The 15143-nt window shown below is 56.9% G+C and overlaps 1 protein-coding gene across 2 annotated transcripts; it reads left to right on the plus strand.

Annotated features, from left to right (window-relative positions):
- Window positions 1-5891: 5891 nt before the first annotated feature.
- Window positions 5892-12391, plus strand: PDZK1IP1 (PDZK1 interacting protein 1). 2 transcript variants are annotated; one of them, XM_032416923.1, is made up of 4 exons: window positions 5892-6469; window positions 9289-9397; window positions 11246-11341; window positions 11971-12391. In XM_032416923.1, the coding sequence occupies exons 1-4, from the start codon at window positions 6403-6405 to the stop codon at window positions 12041-12043; spliced, it is 345 nt and encodes a 114-aa protein (XP_032272814.1). In that variant the 5' UTR covers window positions 5892-6402; the 3' UTR covers window positions 12044-12391. The 2 variants fall into 2 exon arrangements, with proteins under 2 accessions (XP_032272814.1, XP_032272808.1); XM_032416917.1 differs by lacking the exon at window positions 5892-6469 and having other exon boundaries at window positions 8563-9397.
- The last annotated feature ends 2752 nt before the right edge of the window (window positions 12392-15143 follow it).

The following is a 15143-nucleotide window of genomic DNA, read 5'->3' on the forward strand; positions in this document are numbered from 1 at the left end:
TCAACAAATGAATGAATGAACTTTAGACTTATATTACCTTTTCTTGATTTCCTACAGTGGAGGGCATCCCCATTTATATCCTCTTGGCACTCTTCCAACTCCTTTAACATATTTGGTACAAATAGATTACAGTTGACCCTTGAACAACATGGGGGTTAGGGACACTGACCCCCCTACCCACCCCCGCACAGCCAAAAATCCACATATAACTTTTGACTCCCCCCAAACTTAACTACTAATAGCCTACTGACCAGAAGCCTTACCGATAACATGAACAGTTGATACACAGCTTTTGTATATGTGTTATATACTGTATTCATATAATAACATAAGCTAGAGAAAAGAAAATATTAAGAAAATCATAAATCATAAAGAAAATACATTTACAGTGCTCTACTGTATTTACTGAAAAAAAGTCCATGTATAAGAGGACCCAAGCCGATCAAGCCCATGTTGCTCAAGGGTCAACTGTAATTAGATACTTAATTAGATAATTGTATAATGTAAGCCCTATCTTAGTCACTACTGTATTTCCAGCCCCATGGTAGACACTGCATATGTTGAGTGAATGAATGAAAGCAAGCCCGAATGCTATTTGGGAAACTGACCAACACATAGAGCCCTGGGCTACACATAGGGATGCCTAGGGGTTAGCCCTAACTCTCCTACTAACTTACTGTGTGGCCTTCAGTTAATGACTGTCCCTTTCTGAGTCACAGCTGCCCCAGATGAAAAATGAGGAACAAGATCACACCATTCAAGATGAACGTTTCGGCCAGGGGAGACTGTGATACTAGATACTAGCACCCCCAGTGTGGTTCCACCTCTGGGGCCTGCAGCCGTGGGCTGGGGAGCTGGGCTGCGCTGGAACCACTGGGCAAGGTTTGGGCCTTGGGACCTCTGCTGGCAGGCTGGGCTCTTGGCACATGGTCAGCCCTTTAGTTTCTTGGCTGAGTGAGGAGGCAGCAGGAGGAGGTGATTGATCTTCCCCAACTGGGGGGTCCTGGTCATAAATCTCACCGGCCCAGTGGGGTCTCCTAGGACCCAGGAGTCACAGCCAGTACATTCCTTGGCTTGGCTGCCTCGGGGCTGGTGCTTTTGGCCCCTTTCAGCTCCCAGGCATGGGGCCCTCTACGGGACGAGCACCCATTCAATCTGACCGTGGCCCCCAGCTCTGAGCCCTAGGAAGCCGCTGTCCAGAGAGTGCCTGTCTTTCTCCGGATCTGACCTTGAGATCACGTGGCCTTGCTTTGAGCAGACCTCCTCCCGGGCTCCTGGTGAGTCAGGGCTTCTTCAGCTGCTTTGTGCTGTGGAACCCGTGGGTGGACACCCTTCTCAGAGTAATGTTTTTAAGTGTGTAAAATCAAAGGAAACCAATTATATTGAAATGTAGTTATTAAAATATTAAAAATGTAAGTTTCCAATATGGTAACTTATGTATATTTTTATAATGTATTAAATGCTAAGATGTAGGGGAAGTGGAGTCCCAGGAACTGCTGTACTTCCACAGTGATGAGCATAAGGGATGTTTCCAGATGTCTGCACCAATGGTGTATGATGATGTAGAAATAATGCAGAGGGACTGTGGTTTGTTGTCGTCGTTCTTTTTTTTTTTCATTTTTTTCATTTTTCATTTTTAAGTAAGCTCTACACCCAACATGGGGCTCAAATTCACAACCCCGAGATCAAGAGTCACACCAACTGAGCCAGCCAGGTGACTCTGTTGCCTTTATTCTTAATGAAAGAAAATGGTCAATTTCAGGGCACCTGGGTGGCTTAGTTGGTTAAGCGTCTGCCTTCAGCTCAGGTCGTGATCCCAGGGTCCTGGGATGAAGCCCGGCATCTGGCTCCCTGCTTAAGGGGGAGTCTGCTTCTCCCTCCCCCGCCCGCCCCCCCCCTTGTGCTATCTTTTTCTGTGTCAAATAAATAAAATCTTAAAGAAAGAAAACGGTCAATTTCAGCTAGAGGTTAGTGAAATGCAGATGTATTGTTTTCCCTGTGCAAGTTCATGAACCCCTGAGTTCTGCCCATGGGCCCTTGTGAAGGGAGTGCTAAGTGAAGGGGAGCCAGGTAAGAGAAGTACTGAGTCTGAGAGGAGAGAGTCTTACCATAGTCCTAACCAGCCCAGCTCCTCAGAACCTGATTAAAATGTAAATATCCATCATAGTGTGTTAACAGAGTCACAGAATCACAGGCTTCCAGAAGTGGAAGGGCCAGAACCCCTTTTGCAGATGCTCCCATTGGGTGACCTGGCTCTTGGCCTCTGCTTGCACACCTCTAGGGATGGAGAGCTCACTCTCATTCCAGGCTGGATAGCTCCAACTTCTCTGAGCAATGTGACACAGGGATGAATCAGACCCACGCTCTGCCCTCACAGCCTGAACTCCAGGGAATATTCATTAATATTCAATAATCATTCCCTGAACTCCAGGGAATGGCTCTGCCGGGCCAGAGGTAGGCACTGGATCTACTGAGACTTACTTTCATAAAGTATTTGTTGGGTGTGTGCTCAGGTACTGGGCCCAGTACTAGTGTACTGGGGGTGACATGGACATGATGCCTTCTCTCTGGGGAGACAGACATTAAACGACTAAGCACACAAGTCAATATGTAATTGCATTTGTGATCATGGCTGTGAAGAAATGAGCAGGGGAGACTCAGAAGAGCGACTTCAGATGGGGGAGAAAGGAGGTCAAGGAAAGCCCCTTGGAGAAAAGTGACATTTAGGATAAGACGTGGAGGATGGGTTGAAGTCTGCCAGGCAAATAGGAGGGGAAGAGTAGTAGCCCTGCTGTGGGAAAGAGCTTGGCTACTCTTAGGAAGAGAGAGGGGGCACTGGGGCCAGATGAGGCTGGAGAGGGGCGTAAGGACAGCTTGTGGGGTCTTCAAGCCCATGCTAAGAAGTTTGCATATTATCTTAAGAGCTGTTGGAAGCCCTTAAAGGGTTTCAGCAGGATCTGCTTGAATAAATAAAACAAGGTATCCCGGAGCTCTCAGGCTTGCCACAAAGACATTCACGAGATTAAAATACTATGAGAATGAGTGAAAAAAAGCTTTTGTTTCTGTGCTCTAAACACCCTTCTCCAATGTTGTCTCCCTGCTTGTCCTCTCTCTGCCTGGATGTCCTTCTGGAGCTGTCTTTTCTGCTTGGTCCAGCGATTCAGCTAACTTTTTTCCCTTGCATCGCCTCCTCTAGGACGCCTTCCTTAACAATTTAGTCGTCTGGGCTTCTCTACAGCACGGCCCTGAGCATGCCATGGGCACTGTTCCCAGCATGGCTGACTGTTTACATGTCAGTGTCCACCCTCTCTTCCTCCAAACCACCCATGGAAGGGGGCGGAAGTGGGGGGCTGGAGGGAGGGGAAGTTGCAGAATCTTCAGCGCCAAACCGGCCCCCTCCCGTCCCTCCCCAACCTGGCTGGGATCGGGGCTGGACTCTGCCACCTGCTGGCAACAACTGTAATGGCAGGCAGGTGGGGGTTGGGAGAAAGGCCCCTCCTGGAAAGTCTAGGCCCACTTTGGCTTTTCTGAAAGGTAATCAATCACACAAGGTCTAGCTAGATGGAGGACCTGTTCAAGGGGGCCTGATGATTTGGGGTGGCAGAGCTGGGCTGGGACCAGGAGGGAGGAACTGAGTGTTGATGGAGCAGCAGCTCAGAGATGAGGACACAGAGTCCAGCCCTGTGGAGCTCCTGAGGCTTGAGTCTAGATCTTGGCCCACACCATAGCAGCAGGGGGCCTAATTTGTTACCATGGGGACCCAGGGCCATGTCCATACAGCTGGGGAGGTGACCGCCCCCCTCAGCTGGATGAGGACGCCCAGAGAGCAGAGACCAGCCTCAAAGCCAAGTGTCCACCCACACCCCCCTTTTCCGGAACAACTTGTTTTGCTCTAAAGCTTGGGACTTTGACCTGGGAGGTGTGTTTTCCTCCTGTTGATCACCTGATGTCCTTCCTGCTCATCCCCCTCCCCCACTACCCCAAAACATGGCCCCTGGTGTCCTTGTCCTTCCCTGTATTCTTTAGGGAAGGGGGGATGCTTGGGGAAGGGAGGCAGGACCTGATACCCGGGGACTGATGGGAGAGGCTGGGCTACTTTGTGGGGGTCACAACAGTGACACGCCCAGCTCAAATTGGATCTCTCCTTCCTGGGTTTCTGGGACATCTCACTCTTCTGAGGTTTCTTCCTCCTCCTCTAACTTGCTCCTCTTCCTTTTTAAAGACCCTTATCACTGGGGTTGTGTCCAGGTCCCTCACTTCTCTCCTTTCTCCTGCTCTCTTCTTGCCACACACACACACACACACACACACACCACCACACACAGGTACACACACACACACACACACCACCACCACATACATGTACACACACCACACATGTACACACCACAATAAAGATCTAGCTCTTTATTCCAGACCCAAGATCCTGCTGTCTTCCTAATGTTTCCTTCTGGAGGGTCCACAGGCACCACAAGCATAATACATCTGAGCCGCCCGCAGCTCATCATCTCCCCCACCCCTTCTGGAAACTTGCTCCAGTCCCTTCTGAGGCACCAGACCTCACCCTCAGCAACTCCCTGTCCGTCCAGCCACTCCCCGCCAGTCACTGCATCCAGAAGCTGTGTCCTGGCCATTCCATCCCCTAACTAGGGCTCAGATGCACAGCCACAGCCCTGTGCCACCAAGGCGCTGGGTGTGGGGTGCTGTGGTGGCCCCCCATGATCTCCCTTTCCAGCCCTTGCCCTCCCCTCTCACTCTCCACCCTGGGGCCAGAGGTGTTTTCTCAAATGCAGATATGCCCACGTGATTGCCCTGCTTAAAACTCTCCAAGAAGGCATCTTGATGTTTGTTAAATTCAACTCCATTCCTTGCATTCTGATCGGTGATTCCCTGGCTGTTCATTAACACAAATGGTGCCTACTCTAGCCAAACTTTGTGCCAGAAAATTCTGAGGACACCAAGTTGGGGTTTAGGGAGGAAGAATAGGACATACATATATGTATCATTCAAGTCCGAGCCAAGTTCCCCTAGATCACCAGAGGCACCCCATCTTTGGACGACAGCAGGCACGCTGCCCTCGAATGTGCATACACAGGAAGCAGGGATGAGGCGGGACACCTGACCACTGCCACTGGCCGGACCATCCTGCAATAGAAAGGGTGGCCCACAAGGTCCTGTGAACAGCAGCTTGGTGGCTTCTGGGCAGCGCGGCTGTGGAGGGACTTCCAGTGTATGCCCTGACTTCTGGGGACCCTCCATCTTGGAGACTTTGCCCCAGGATGCTGGGTCCTTCTTTCTTGGTGTCTGCAGAATCAGACTCTCAGCATCTCTGGCTTCCTGTACTCCTGGGGAGGGGTGAGGCAAGGAGACCCAGCGTGACCCTTGGCCCCGGGCCTCAACAGGTACTTGGGTCATTCTTAGTTCCTGAGCTGGAGGACCAGATGGACTCCATGTGATCCTGGGGTTTGAGGGCCCAGGGGTTCAGGGTCCCCGATTAGAACCTTCCACTTGGGGATGTCTTTGCCTCCACAGCAGGGCTGTGTTCACCCGCTTGTCTCCCTGTGATGGTGGAGGTTGATCAGAAGGTATGTGTAATGGCCTCTGACCAAGACTGGATCTTGTCCTGGGGAGCTTCCACCCAGCTTCCAGAAGCCCCATCTGGGGCAGAGAGGAAAGCTGAACAGGACCAGGGCAGCCGGGCGGGGTAGGGAAGGCTGTGGATGGAGCCCCTCAGGCCCTCTGTCATGATCCCCACGGGAGAGGGTAGATTATAGAGCTACCGAGCTAGGCCAGGGATGGAGGGACAGAAGCCCCATGGTCTGGCCTGGCTGAGGAGGGACAGGTGAGGGGAAGAACAGGAAATGGGCTGGGCCGTGGGGGAGGGTCAGCGTGGACCTTTCCCTAGCCTCTGGGGTTTTCCCCAAGCTCCTGGCAGACAGCGGATTTCTTAATCCCACTGTCAGCCTTCCGAGACACCCCGCCCACAGGAGCAATAATGTGTCACTCCTCTAAGAGCCCAGCCCCGCTGCCAGGAAGGGGGAGAGCTGACACAAAAACTGGGGAGGCCTGGGGCTTGGAGGTGAGGCACCAACTCTCCTCACATCTCCCCAGTCCGTAGACCTGCTTTCTTGTCCAGCCTTTGAAAGACGACCTCGAATGCCCGCTTGAGTGGGCAGGGCATCGACCTGGGAGGCCAGGCCTGGAAGCTCATTACCATGGAAGGGAGGGCAGTTTCTCTCCACCTCCCTTCCTTCCTCCCTCGCCTTTTTCCTTACTAGCTCCTCTCCTCCAGGGCCAGACTGAGCCCAGGCGGATCTCAGGCAGGCACTGACAGACCCCACAGCAGCCCCAGGAGCCCAGATACCAGCAGCCAGGGAGAAGGCCTAGAAGCTGCCTGCAGCCATGTCGGTCCCCATCCTGCTCCTTGTGGTCCTGTTCACCGCAGTGCCGCCTACCAGGTGTCAACAAGGTAGTCCAGGACTGGGGGCTGCGGTGAGGGGGGCTGGGCTGGGTGCTGGTAACCCAGGGGTGGATGGGGTGGTCGTCTGGCCTCCCTCACCACCCTGGACACCTACAATTGGGAAGAAGCAGCAGGGACTGGGCTCGCTGGAGGAACCTCCTCCAAAGGCAGAGACCTCTGAGCAAGGCTTCTGTCTGGGACTTGTTTTCTAGGAGTGAGGACTGTGGGCAGCAGGGGAAATGTAGAGACTTGGACTGGAGACCTAGAGGAGTGAGGCCCAAGCTCTAGGAGCAGGAATTGCCCGAGAGACGGTGGGGTCCCAAGGATAGGGGTTCAGGGGCTACAAGGAAGGAGGGAGCGGGCCCAAGGTGCCCCTCATATGGCCGGCTTGCCCCAGGGGAGGGGCTGCGCTGTTAGGGCTGTGCCCATGTCTCTGGCCTACGTCCTCATTGTTTCAGCTTCCTGGGCTCAGGTAGGGGACAGTGTCCCAGGGTGGCCCCCTCCACAAATCTGAGCTCTTGTCCCACTCTGCCTCTGTCTTGCTGTGCGGCCAGGAGAAAATCACTGCCCCTTTGTGAGACTCAGTTTTCTCATCCATAAAATGAGGACAATAAAGCTGCCCTGCCCACCTCCCAGGGCTGCTGCCAGGTGAGGGCGTGGGAAAGCTGCACGCCAGCGAGGCGCCACACCCCGAGATCCGCCATCTGCCCCGCAGCCCAAGTCCGGGGGCTCTGCAGGTGGGATTTGGGTCCAGAGGGGACTGGCAGAGATGCTCCCAGGGTACCCCTCCTTTTCAGGGGCCCTGAGCTGGCACGCAGGTCTACTTCACCTCTGCCTCCCAGTCTCTGAAGCCCTCTTGGAAATCGCAGATCAGAGGGGTGGGGTAACTTGTGTGGATCACACAGCAGAGCAAGAAGGGGTGTAGCTGGGTGCATGAGCCCCTGGCTCTGGGGGCCCCCCACAGACCATGTTCGGCCCCTGGCCCCTGACAAAATCCAAAGGCAGTGAAACAAGAAAAGGTTTATTTCAGGGACGCCAATGCTGGGAAGACAGCGGACTAGCGTCTCCAGGACTGTCTCCAAAGTGCTGAAAATACTTCCAGGTTTATATAAGAAAACTGGGGGGCAAAAGTAGGCGGGTCCATGCAGGTGGGCAGTGAAGGTCAGGTCAATCTTTGTCTTGGGGTCTTGCTGGCTCAGGGCAATCCTTCTTGCCTGAAGGGGGAGTTTGGGTTTCCAGCAGCGCAGGCAGGCTTTGGCCTCCAGGGCCTTTTGCCTGAGTTAAGAGATAAGCCGGAAAGAACTTCATCAATGTGAAAGTTTGAGATCACCATGGAGGGACTTGCAGTCTTTCAGGGACAGGGCTCAGGTCACCTGTCTCTTGCCCCAGGCTCTGCCCCTTGTGCTCTATGTTTACTTCAGAGCCACATGGACCATGGACGGAGGAGCAGGGACCCGGGTTCCCTGGGTGTCTGGAGGGAGTTGGCTGCAGGGTCTGGAGGAGGCAGGGAGGGGCCTCCCAGGGTTTGAGCCCTAACTCCCCATCCTTGAGTAAACCACGGACCGAGGAAACAATGGGTCTGATCCATTGTTTCTTGGGGAAACAGTGAGTCCAAAGCACTGCTTGTTGGCAGGTAAGGAGCTCAGGGTAACCACACTGATCTGGCCCCAGGCTGGAGTTCCCAGATCCCTCCCCTCTTCCCTATACGTGGCAGGCTCAGAGAGAGCTCAGAGAAGGGACAGGGCCTTCACTGCAGCAGGAGAGCTTTAGGGTAGACTCAAGGAAGGACTTTTGAGTGAGAATGAAGCAGAATGAGGTTTTTGATGCCCAGGTTGGGCCCCTCAAAATACAGGATGGCACTAGGGTTGCATGTGTTTTGGCCTGAAGACAAGACCCTCTGGGAGCCTCCTGTTGGCCTCTGTCTCCTCCTGAGACCCGCCTGCTACTGCATGTCTATTCTCTGCAGGTTTAAGCTCTTTCAGGCTCATGGAGCACAGTGATGCCTGGGGGAGGGGAGAGCCCTTTGGGGCTGCCTGTGGCCGAGAGCAGAGATTTTGGGAAACCTTGAGGGTTGAAGGTGGTGTCAAAGGTCAAGGGTCAAAAGGTAAAGAAGATGATGAATGGGGGGGGGGGCCTCAAGCTGGTCTCTGGCCTAGTCCTGTAGGCACCCAGCTGGAGGAGATAAAAGGGGCTCAGGTTTTGAAGCTTTCTTCTGGTCCCACGACCTGGAGGAGAACTTGCCCTTCTGCTTTGCTTTTCCAAAGGTGTTCTGTCCCACCCCTCTCTCCGGGCACCCCTCTCTCCAGGCACTCCTAGCAAAAGCAGTCTTGCTTGTCCTATACTCCCACGCCCTACCAGTACCAGAGAAACCTCATTACAAAACAGGATCTTCCAGATGCCAGCCCAGTCTTATCAGCTCTGGCTGCGCCTGCCTTCTGGGAGCCGGAGAGAAGGGGAGACAACCTCGGCTGGCAGGTTGTCTGTCCAGAGAGCTGCCCTTTGGTCCCTGGGGCCCAGACACTCTGTAGGGGGCCCTGCATGTGACCCACGTGGAGGGTGGGCAGGGGCTCAGGGCTGTCTCTCCTTGGCACCTCATTCCTTTTTTGAATTCCCATTTTCCAACTGTCATCCCTCTCTAAGCTCAGTGAGGGATTCAGGTGGGTCCTCCTTGCCACCTTGGCTGCCCCAGAATGTCTCCTCTGGTCCCGGCGGCCGGCTGGTGGCCTCCAACACAGGCTCTAGCTCCAAGGTTCCTCCGTCCCCGGTTCTGTGCCTGCAGCCCCCACCGCGGCAGAGCCTGCTGCAGCCCCCCACTCCCCTCTTTCCAGACCTGGGGAAACTGCAGCCCTGGATGCAGGGCCTGATCGCTGTGGCTGTGTTCCTGGTGCTGGTCGCAATCGCCTTTGCTGTCAACCGCTTCTGGTGCCAGGAAGAGCCGTGAGTGCCGCCCGGGGGCGCGGGGTCTGGGCTGGTGCGGGCTGGGCAAGCCCAGGGCCCGAGCTACCGCTCCGGTCGTGGTGAGAAGGGCCTCGGAAGCCCAGCGTCCAGTGCTGTCACTGTGTGGAAGTGACATCGAGGCCGAAGATCTCCGGGACTGGAGCTGAGGCTCCGAGGCTGCCAGACGGGGCTCTGTTGGTCCCCACAGCTCCTGTGCTTGTTCCTGGCAAGCTTCCCTCCCTGAGGTCTCAGTGTCTCTCTCTGTAGCGTCAGGACACTGACCCCGCCTGTGATGGGGGCTGGGAAAACCTCTGGGAAGGAAGATTCCATCTTTCTTCAGGGTCAGGCGCCGTGCCACATGCTGGGGTCCAGGGGGTCCGCGGGACAGACACAGGCCCGGCGCCCCCAGGCTCCCAGGCCGGAAAGCAAGGGGCAGTCACCGTGCCAAGTACGGACTCGACGGTAAAAGGGAGTGCAGAGGGCAGTGCTGGGCCTGCCCGGTCTGGGGGGCCAGGGCCCGTAGTCTGAGAAGGCCTGTGAGTGCATGTTTATTCTGGGGGCTGACGAGTGTGGAGGAGCTGGTCTCAGGAGAGAGCAGCATGGGCAAAGCATTGCGGCTGATGGGAGGGGGCAGCGAGGACACCGGGGGTCCTAGGTCGAGGGGGCTGGGCTGAAATGCAGTCCACTCTGTGCCCCCCAACCCCGGGGCAGGCCACACCTGCCGCTAGCTCTCACGAAGGGGGACTGGTGCCTGGGCGCCAGCCGAGTCCCCGCGCGGCCCAGTGAGGGAGCACAAGCGTTCACGGGTGGAGAGAGGCATAGAGAGGACCCGAGAGAGACTGGCGAGGTAGGCAGGACCGGGGCCCAGCAGACCCCGTACACCTGCGCCCCGAACTTCAGGCTTTATCCTTCGTGCAATAGGAATCCAGTGAAAGCTTGTATGCTGGTCTTGGGATGAGAGGCGGCCTGAGCAGAAGGACTCTGGCGGCCCCGGGCTGCGCGCGCGGTGTAGGGGCAGGCAAGAAGGGCAATGAGGGGCGCTGAGCATGAGGTCAGGAGAGAGTCTGGCCTCTGGAGGCAGCAGAGGGGATGGGGAGGGGACACGTCTGAGAGCTGTCTAGGGCGCGGATCCCCAGACGTTGGTGGAGGGGGTCGGCAGCGGGCAGGAGGAAGGAAGGACAGGGATGCGTCCCTCAGGCTGCTGGTGCCACCGCTCACGGAGACACGGAGCCCCCGAGGCCGATGTGGAGGCAGCTGCTGAGTTAACTTGGGACGTGCTGAGTGTGAGGGGCCTGGGTGGTGTCCAAGGAAGGGCAAGCAGCGGTACGAGTCCCTGCGACCCTGTGAGAGCGGCTTCCGGGTCGGCGGGGGCAGAGGCCACACTCACTGGGTTTAAACTTGAATAAGAGGCCAGGAGCTTTTTGTCAGAAATGCTTCCTTTTTCAACTGACCCAGGCTGTGCCTTGAGTGGATGTGGACCATGTCTGCACCCGGTGCCGGGGAAAGCCGTGTAGACGTCTGGGGCAGACACCAAATCCCGTTGGGTCTTGAGCTGAGGCCAGAGGAGAACCGCAGAGGGAGGCTGGGCCATGGTCGGGGAGAGGTCTTGGAAAAATCTTTTGCAAATCTCAGGCCGGGACCTGAGGCCCCCACCTTGGAGCAGGAAGGGCCAGAATCAGGCCACTGACAGGGGTCCGGCTGGAGAGAGGGGCTTCTGGCGAGGGCCAGCCTCTGCCCCTGGGCTTGTGAGAACCAGTGCCTAGAACAGGGCCTGACTGGGCAAGGGGGAGGAGGCAGAACAAAGAGGGTAGGGACCTGGGGAGCCCTACTGATGAGCCTCGTCCACAGGGAGCCCGTGAACATGGTCATGACCGTTGGAAACAAGGCAGACGGAATCCTGGTAGGAACAGATGGAAGGTACTCCTCGATGGCGGCCGGCTTCAGGTGAGGGGCCAGCACAGGGCCAACCACCCTGTGCTCCAGAAGGACCAGGTGTTTCTGAGAGGTGGGGGTGGAAGGAGGGGGGAGGGCAGGGAAAGAGGAGGACTCATGTGGGGAAGGGCTCAGTGAAGAGAGGAGCTGAGGGAGGGATGCGGTGGGGGCTTTGTGAGGACGCAGGGCTCCTGGGGGACCACCAGCTCAGCTGGGGAGAGGGCCCAGTAAAGGGATGGGACTGGTGGGGGGAGCGGCTCAGCCAGCCGACTGGGACTCATACGGAAGGGTGGAGAGGTGCAGTGGGGCAAAGGGACTCAAGGAGGGAAGGGGACTCAATGTGTGGAGAGGGATAAGTGGGGGAGGCAGCTCAGTGGGGAGATGGGCTCCATGAGGGGGTTGTTCGGTGGGGCTCCAGTGGGGGAGGGGCTCAGCATAGGAGAGAGATGGGGCTCAGGGACGGGAGGGGTGCTGAGAGGCCTCCAGTCACAGGTGCACCTGGAACCAGACATGGGTAGGGGAACTCCCTTCTGGCACTCAAGTATATTTATTCTGGAAGATCCTGCCCTCACAGGTGTAGCATAGAGCAGGGCGAAGGGGATGGCACGGAGGGGGTGATGACCCCTGTCATCCTCTTTCAGCTCCAGTGAGCACGAGAATGCCTATGAGAATGTCCCCGAGGAGGAGGGCAAGGTCCGGAGCACCCCCATGTGACCCCCACTTGCCTGTGGCCCCCAGCCCTGACCCCAGGGGCCTGTGATGGATACCCGGCTCACCACCCAAGCCGCTCCTTCTCTGTGCAGGAACCTACAGTAAGGGGCCGACTCTTCAACCCCACACTGCCCACCTTCCCTTGAACTGTCACCAGCCAAAGCCAGAGCTGTGTCCAGGTTGGGGCTCAGCTGTGGCCCTAGGGTTTCCTGGCAGGTCTCCCACCCAATTCAATTCAGAAGACCCTTCCGAAGAGGACAGTCAGCTCATCACCTCCCACCCTGCCTCACATCCTCTCCCTCTAACTGTGGAAATGGCTCTCATTTCTGTGAAATAAAGATGTTTTGTATTTCCAGGCCTGATGTTCCCAGGGCTCAGAAACAGCCCCTCAGGCTTATAGCTAGGCCCAATCTTGCTTTCTGAATCATGACAATCACCTTCCAAAGCTACTGTCATGGTAGCTTTGGAGGATTACCCAGGACACCCTCTCTGGGAGGCCCCATGGGGCCAGGGAGCTCACCCACTCTACCCCTTGTTCCAGGCAGAGGCCCTCCTGCCAGTGCCCCTCCCCTGACCTACCCTTAACAGCTGTGATTCTGGGCCCTTCCTTGTGCGGTCCTGATACCCCTCCCTACCCTCTATGCTGCCTGGCTTTGTAGGTGGTTCACGCAACCCTTACCCAGGTAGCTCTAGCCTGCCTCGGCTGGCCTTTGAGCATAAGAAGTTCTGAGACAGAGCTTGGGCTAGGACTCATGAAGCCCGCCTTTGAGTCCCTGTCCCCTGCAGACTTATGTGACTTTGGGAGAGTCACAGTCCTCTCTGAACTCAGCTTCCCCTCTGGGGAGGCTTTGGCCAGTTTCACTGCAAAGCTGGAGTAGAATCACCCTCACCAGTGCCCCTGATTCCGAGTCCTGGGGGGTGGGGGTGGGGGCGGGGGTGGAGTCAGGGAACTGGGTCCCAGGGAGAATGAAGCGAGAGCGAGTGGGGAGGAGGCACACTCAGTGGGCGGGGGCTGACCCTGGAGGCCCCCATCCCTGTGACTGTCATTCTTCTGGGGACGGAATCTGGGGTGACAAGCTGAGAAAGACCCAGCCAGGGGCACTCCTAGGTGCAGAGGAGTGGGGCTAGAGGGAAGGAGGCAGTCCACCTTGTCCCAAAGATCTCCCTCGGTCAGCTGCCCCAACCAGTGACGGCCCCCTCACTTCCCCACTGTAGCTCTGCTGTTAGAGGGTTTCAGCCAAACGCTCCAGGGAGGCCCCATCTGAGATCTGATTTAGCTTTTCTTACCACACTGAGGTCTAGTTTGTAGCCTGCGGCAGAGGGAAGAGCCCTGTGCAGAGGGAAGGCAGGGTCTTTGCCCCAGGCCTACCCTTGTCTGCTGTGTGACTCAGGACAAATTGCCTCCCCTCTCTGAGCTTCAGCTCAGTGAACTGTGGATGTGCTCATGTGGGCAGATGCCTTCTCACCCACTGCTGCCAGTTCTAACTCTGCATATTCCTTTTTCTTGGCTCTGCCAAGGTTCCTCTTCCCCTAGGAAGTCTTCCTTGACTAGACCAGAAGGCAGAACCAGGGGGCCAGCCAGCCCAGCCTCTAACTAACTGGAGGAGGGATGGAGGTTACTGGAGGGCCTCTGCTAAAGCACAAACACCCTCTTCTTCCTTTTCTAGTCTCCTGGTCTGAACCTTTTTGGCTGCCTGGATCTGATTCTCCTTGCACGAACCTCCATTTCCTCCCACTGCTGCCCCGAGTTGTCCCTGAGGGGCTGGGGGGGGGGGTGGTTCAGGTCTGGCCCCACACGCCCTCCAGGGTAGAAAGCAGAGCCACCATCCCTTGGCCTCTCTCACCTGTGAGGCTGTCCAGCAGGGGCCGGTGGCAGTCGCTGTCCCGCCTGGTTCCCGGGGCAGGCCACCCTCTCCCCCGCCTTGGCCTCTCGGGGAGCCTCCTTAGCCCTCTCTCCACGCTGGAGGAACCAGGATGGTGGGAACTCTGGGGTCCTTGCAGATGCTGGGCTGGTACTGACCTTCCCCCCACCCCATGTTCCTGCCCTGGCAGGGAGCAGGGGGCATGGAGCTGCCGGCCCCAGAGCCCCCAGTCCTTATCGCCTGTTCCCACCTGCCAGCCCGGCCAGAGGAGGGAGGGAAAGGAGGCTGGGCCCGGGCCAGGGCGGTGCTTAATGACCCTCCGGGGCCTAATCTCAGGCTGGCAGCCGCCAAGTGGCTCAGGCTCGCTCCTGGAGGAGGCTGATAACACACCAGCTGGGCCCCCCACCATCTATCGGGGCTGCACAGCCAGTCCCAAGGGGGCAGCGATCAGGGGGCCTGGGGAAGGGAGCCTCTGGGCTGGGGCGGGGGTGGGGGGGTGGGGGGGCATGGGGGGTGGGGAGGCGAGACCCTCCCCCGCCAGCCCTGGGGGGAGGGGATTCTCATCTCCTTGAGTGACAGACAGGGGGAGGGAACCGGCCGCTGGAGCCTGTGGGCTGGCCCAAAAGGAGCCCCCAAATGGCTGGTGGGCCTTCACGACTTCCTGCTCCCACCCCGCCCTTTTCTCCCACCCAGTCCCTGTCTCCTTCTTTGCTCTCCCAGCCTTTATGGATCACTGTCTCCCTGAGTGCACCTCTTGGTCTCTGTTTTTATCTCCATCTTCTAGTCTCCTCCTCCTCCTCCCTCCACCTGAGCTAGTGCTCACCATCTCCTCTCTCCCTTTGCATCTTTCTCTGTGTCCAGTGGGTTCCCCTGCGCGCCCCACCTGCCCAAGCGGCCTCGTGCCAGTCCCTTGGCTGGGGACAGTCCTTCGCTCTCCCTTCTTCGTGTGGCATCCTCTCCCACTGATCCCTCCACCCGCTCTCTGGGCAGAATGCTCAGGTTTGGCAGGCCCTGGCTATAGGGCCCGGAGATTCTCTTACTGCTAGAGGACATTCTTGCTCTTCCTGCTTCCTGGAACAGGGCTTGCACCTTTCTTTTTCCTTCTCTACCTAAAACGTGTGAATTTCACAGGGTTACAGTATAGGTTACGTCCAAACTCAGGCACTAAAGGCTCTGCCCAGGAACTGCAGAGTTGGAGGTAGATTGCCGTGCTGCTTACTTCAGTTAGACTCCAAGAGGAA

Source organism: Phoca vitulina, unplaced genomic scaffold, assembly GCF_004348235.1.
Source record: "Phoca vitulina isolate PV1807 unplaced genomic scaffold, GSC_HSeal_1.0 scaffold2, whole genome shotgun sequence".
Classification (NCBI taxonomy): domain Eukaryota; kingdom Metazoa; phylum Chordata; class Mammalia; order Carnivora; family Phocidae; genus Phoca; species Phoca vitulina.

Excerpts from the sequence above, each read along its gene's own strand:
- PDZK1IP1 (XM_032416917.1), top strand. The coding sequence starts at position 8,856 with ATGCCAGCCCAGTCTTATCAGCTCTGGCTGCGCCTGCCTTCTGGGAGC. Across the intron at positions 9,398-11,245 it reads TTCTGGTGCCAGGAAGAGCC|GGAGCCCGTGAACATGGTCA; the intron begins GTGAGTGCCGCC and ends CCTCGTCCACAG. Across the intron at positions 11,342-11,970 it reads TCGATGGCGGCCGGCTTCAG|CTCCAGTGAGCACGAGAATG; the intron begins GTGAGGGGCCAG and ends ATCCTCTTTCAG.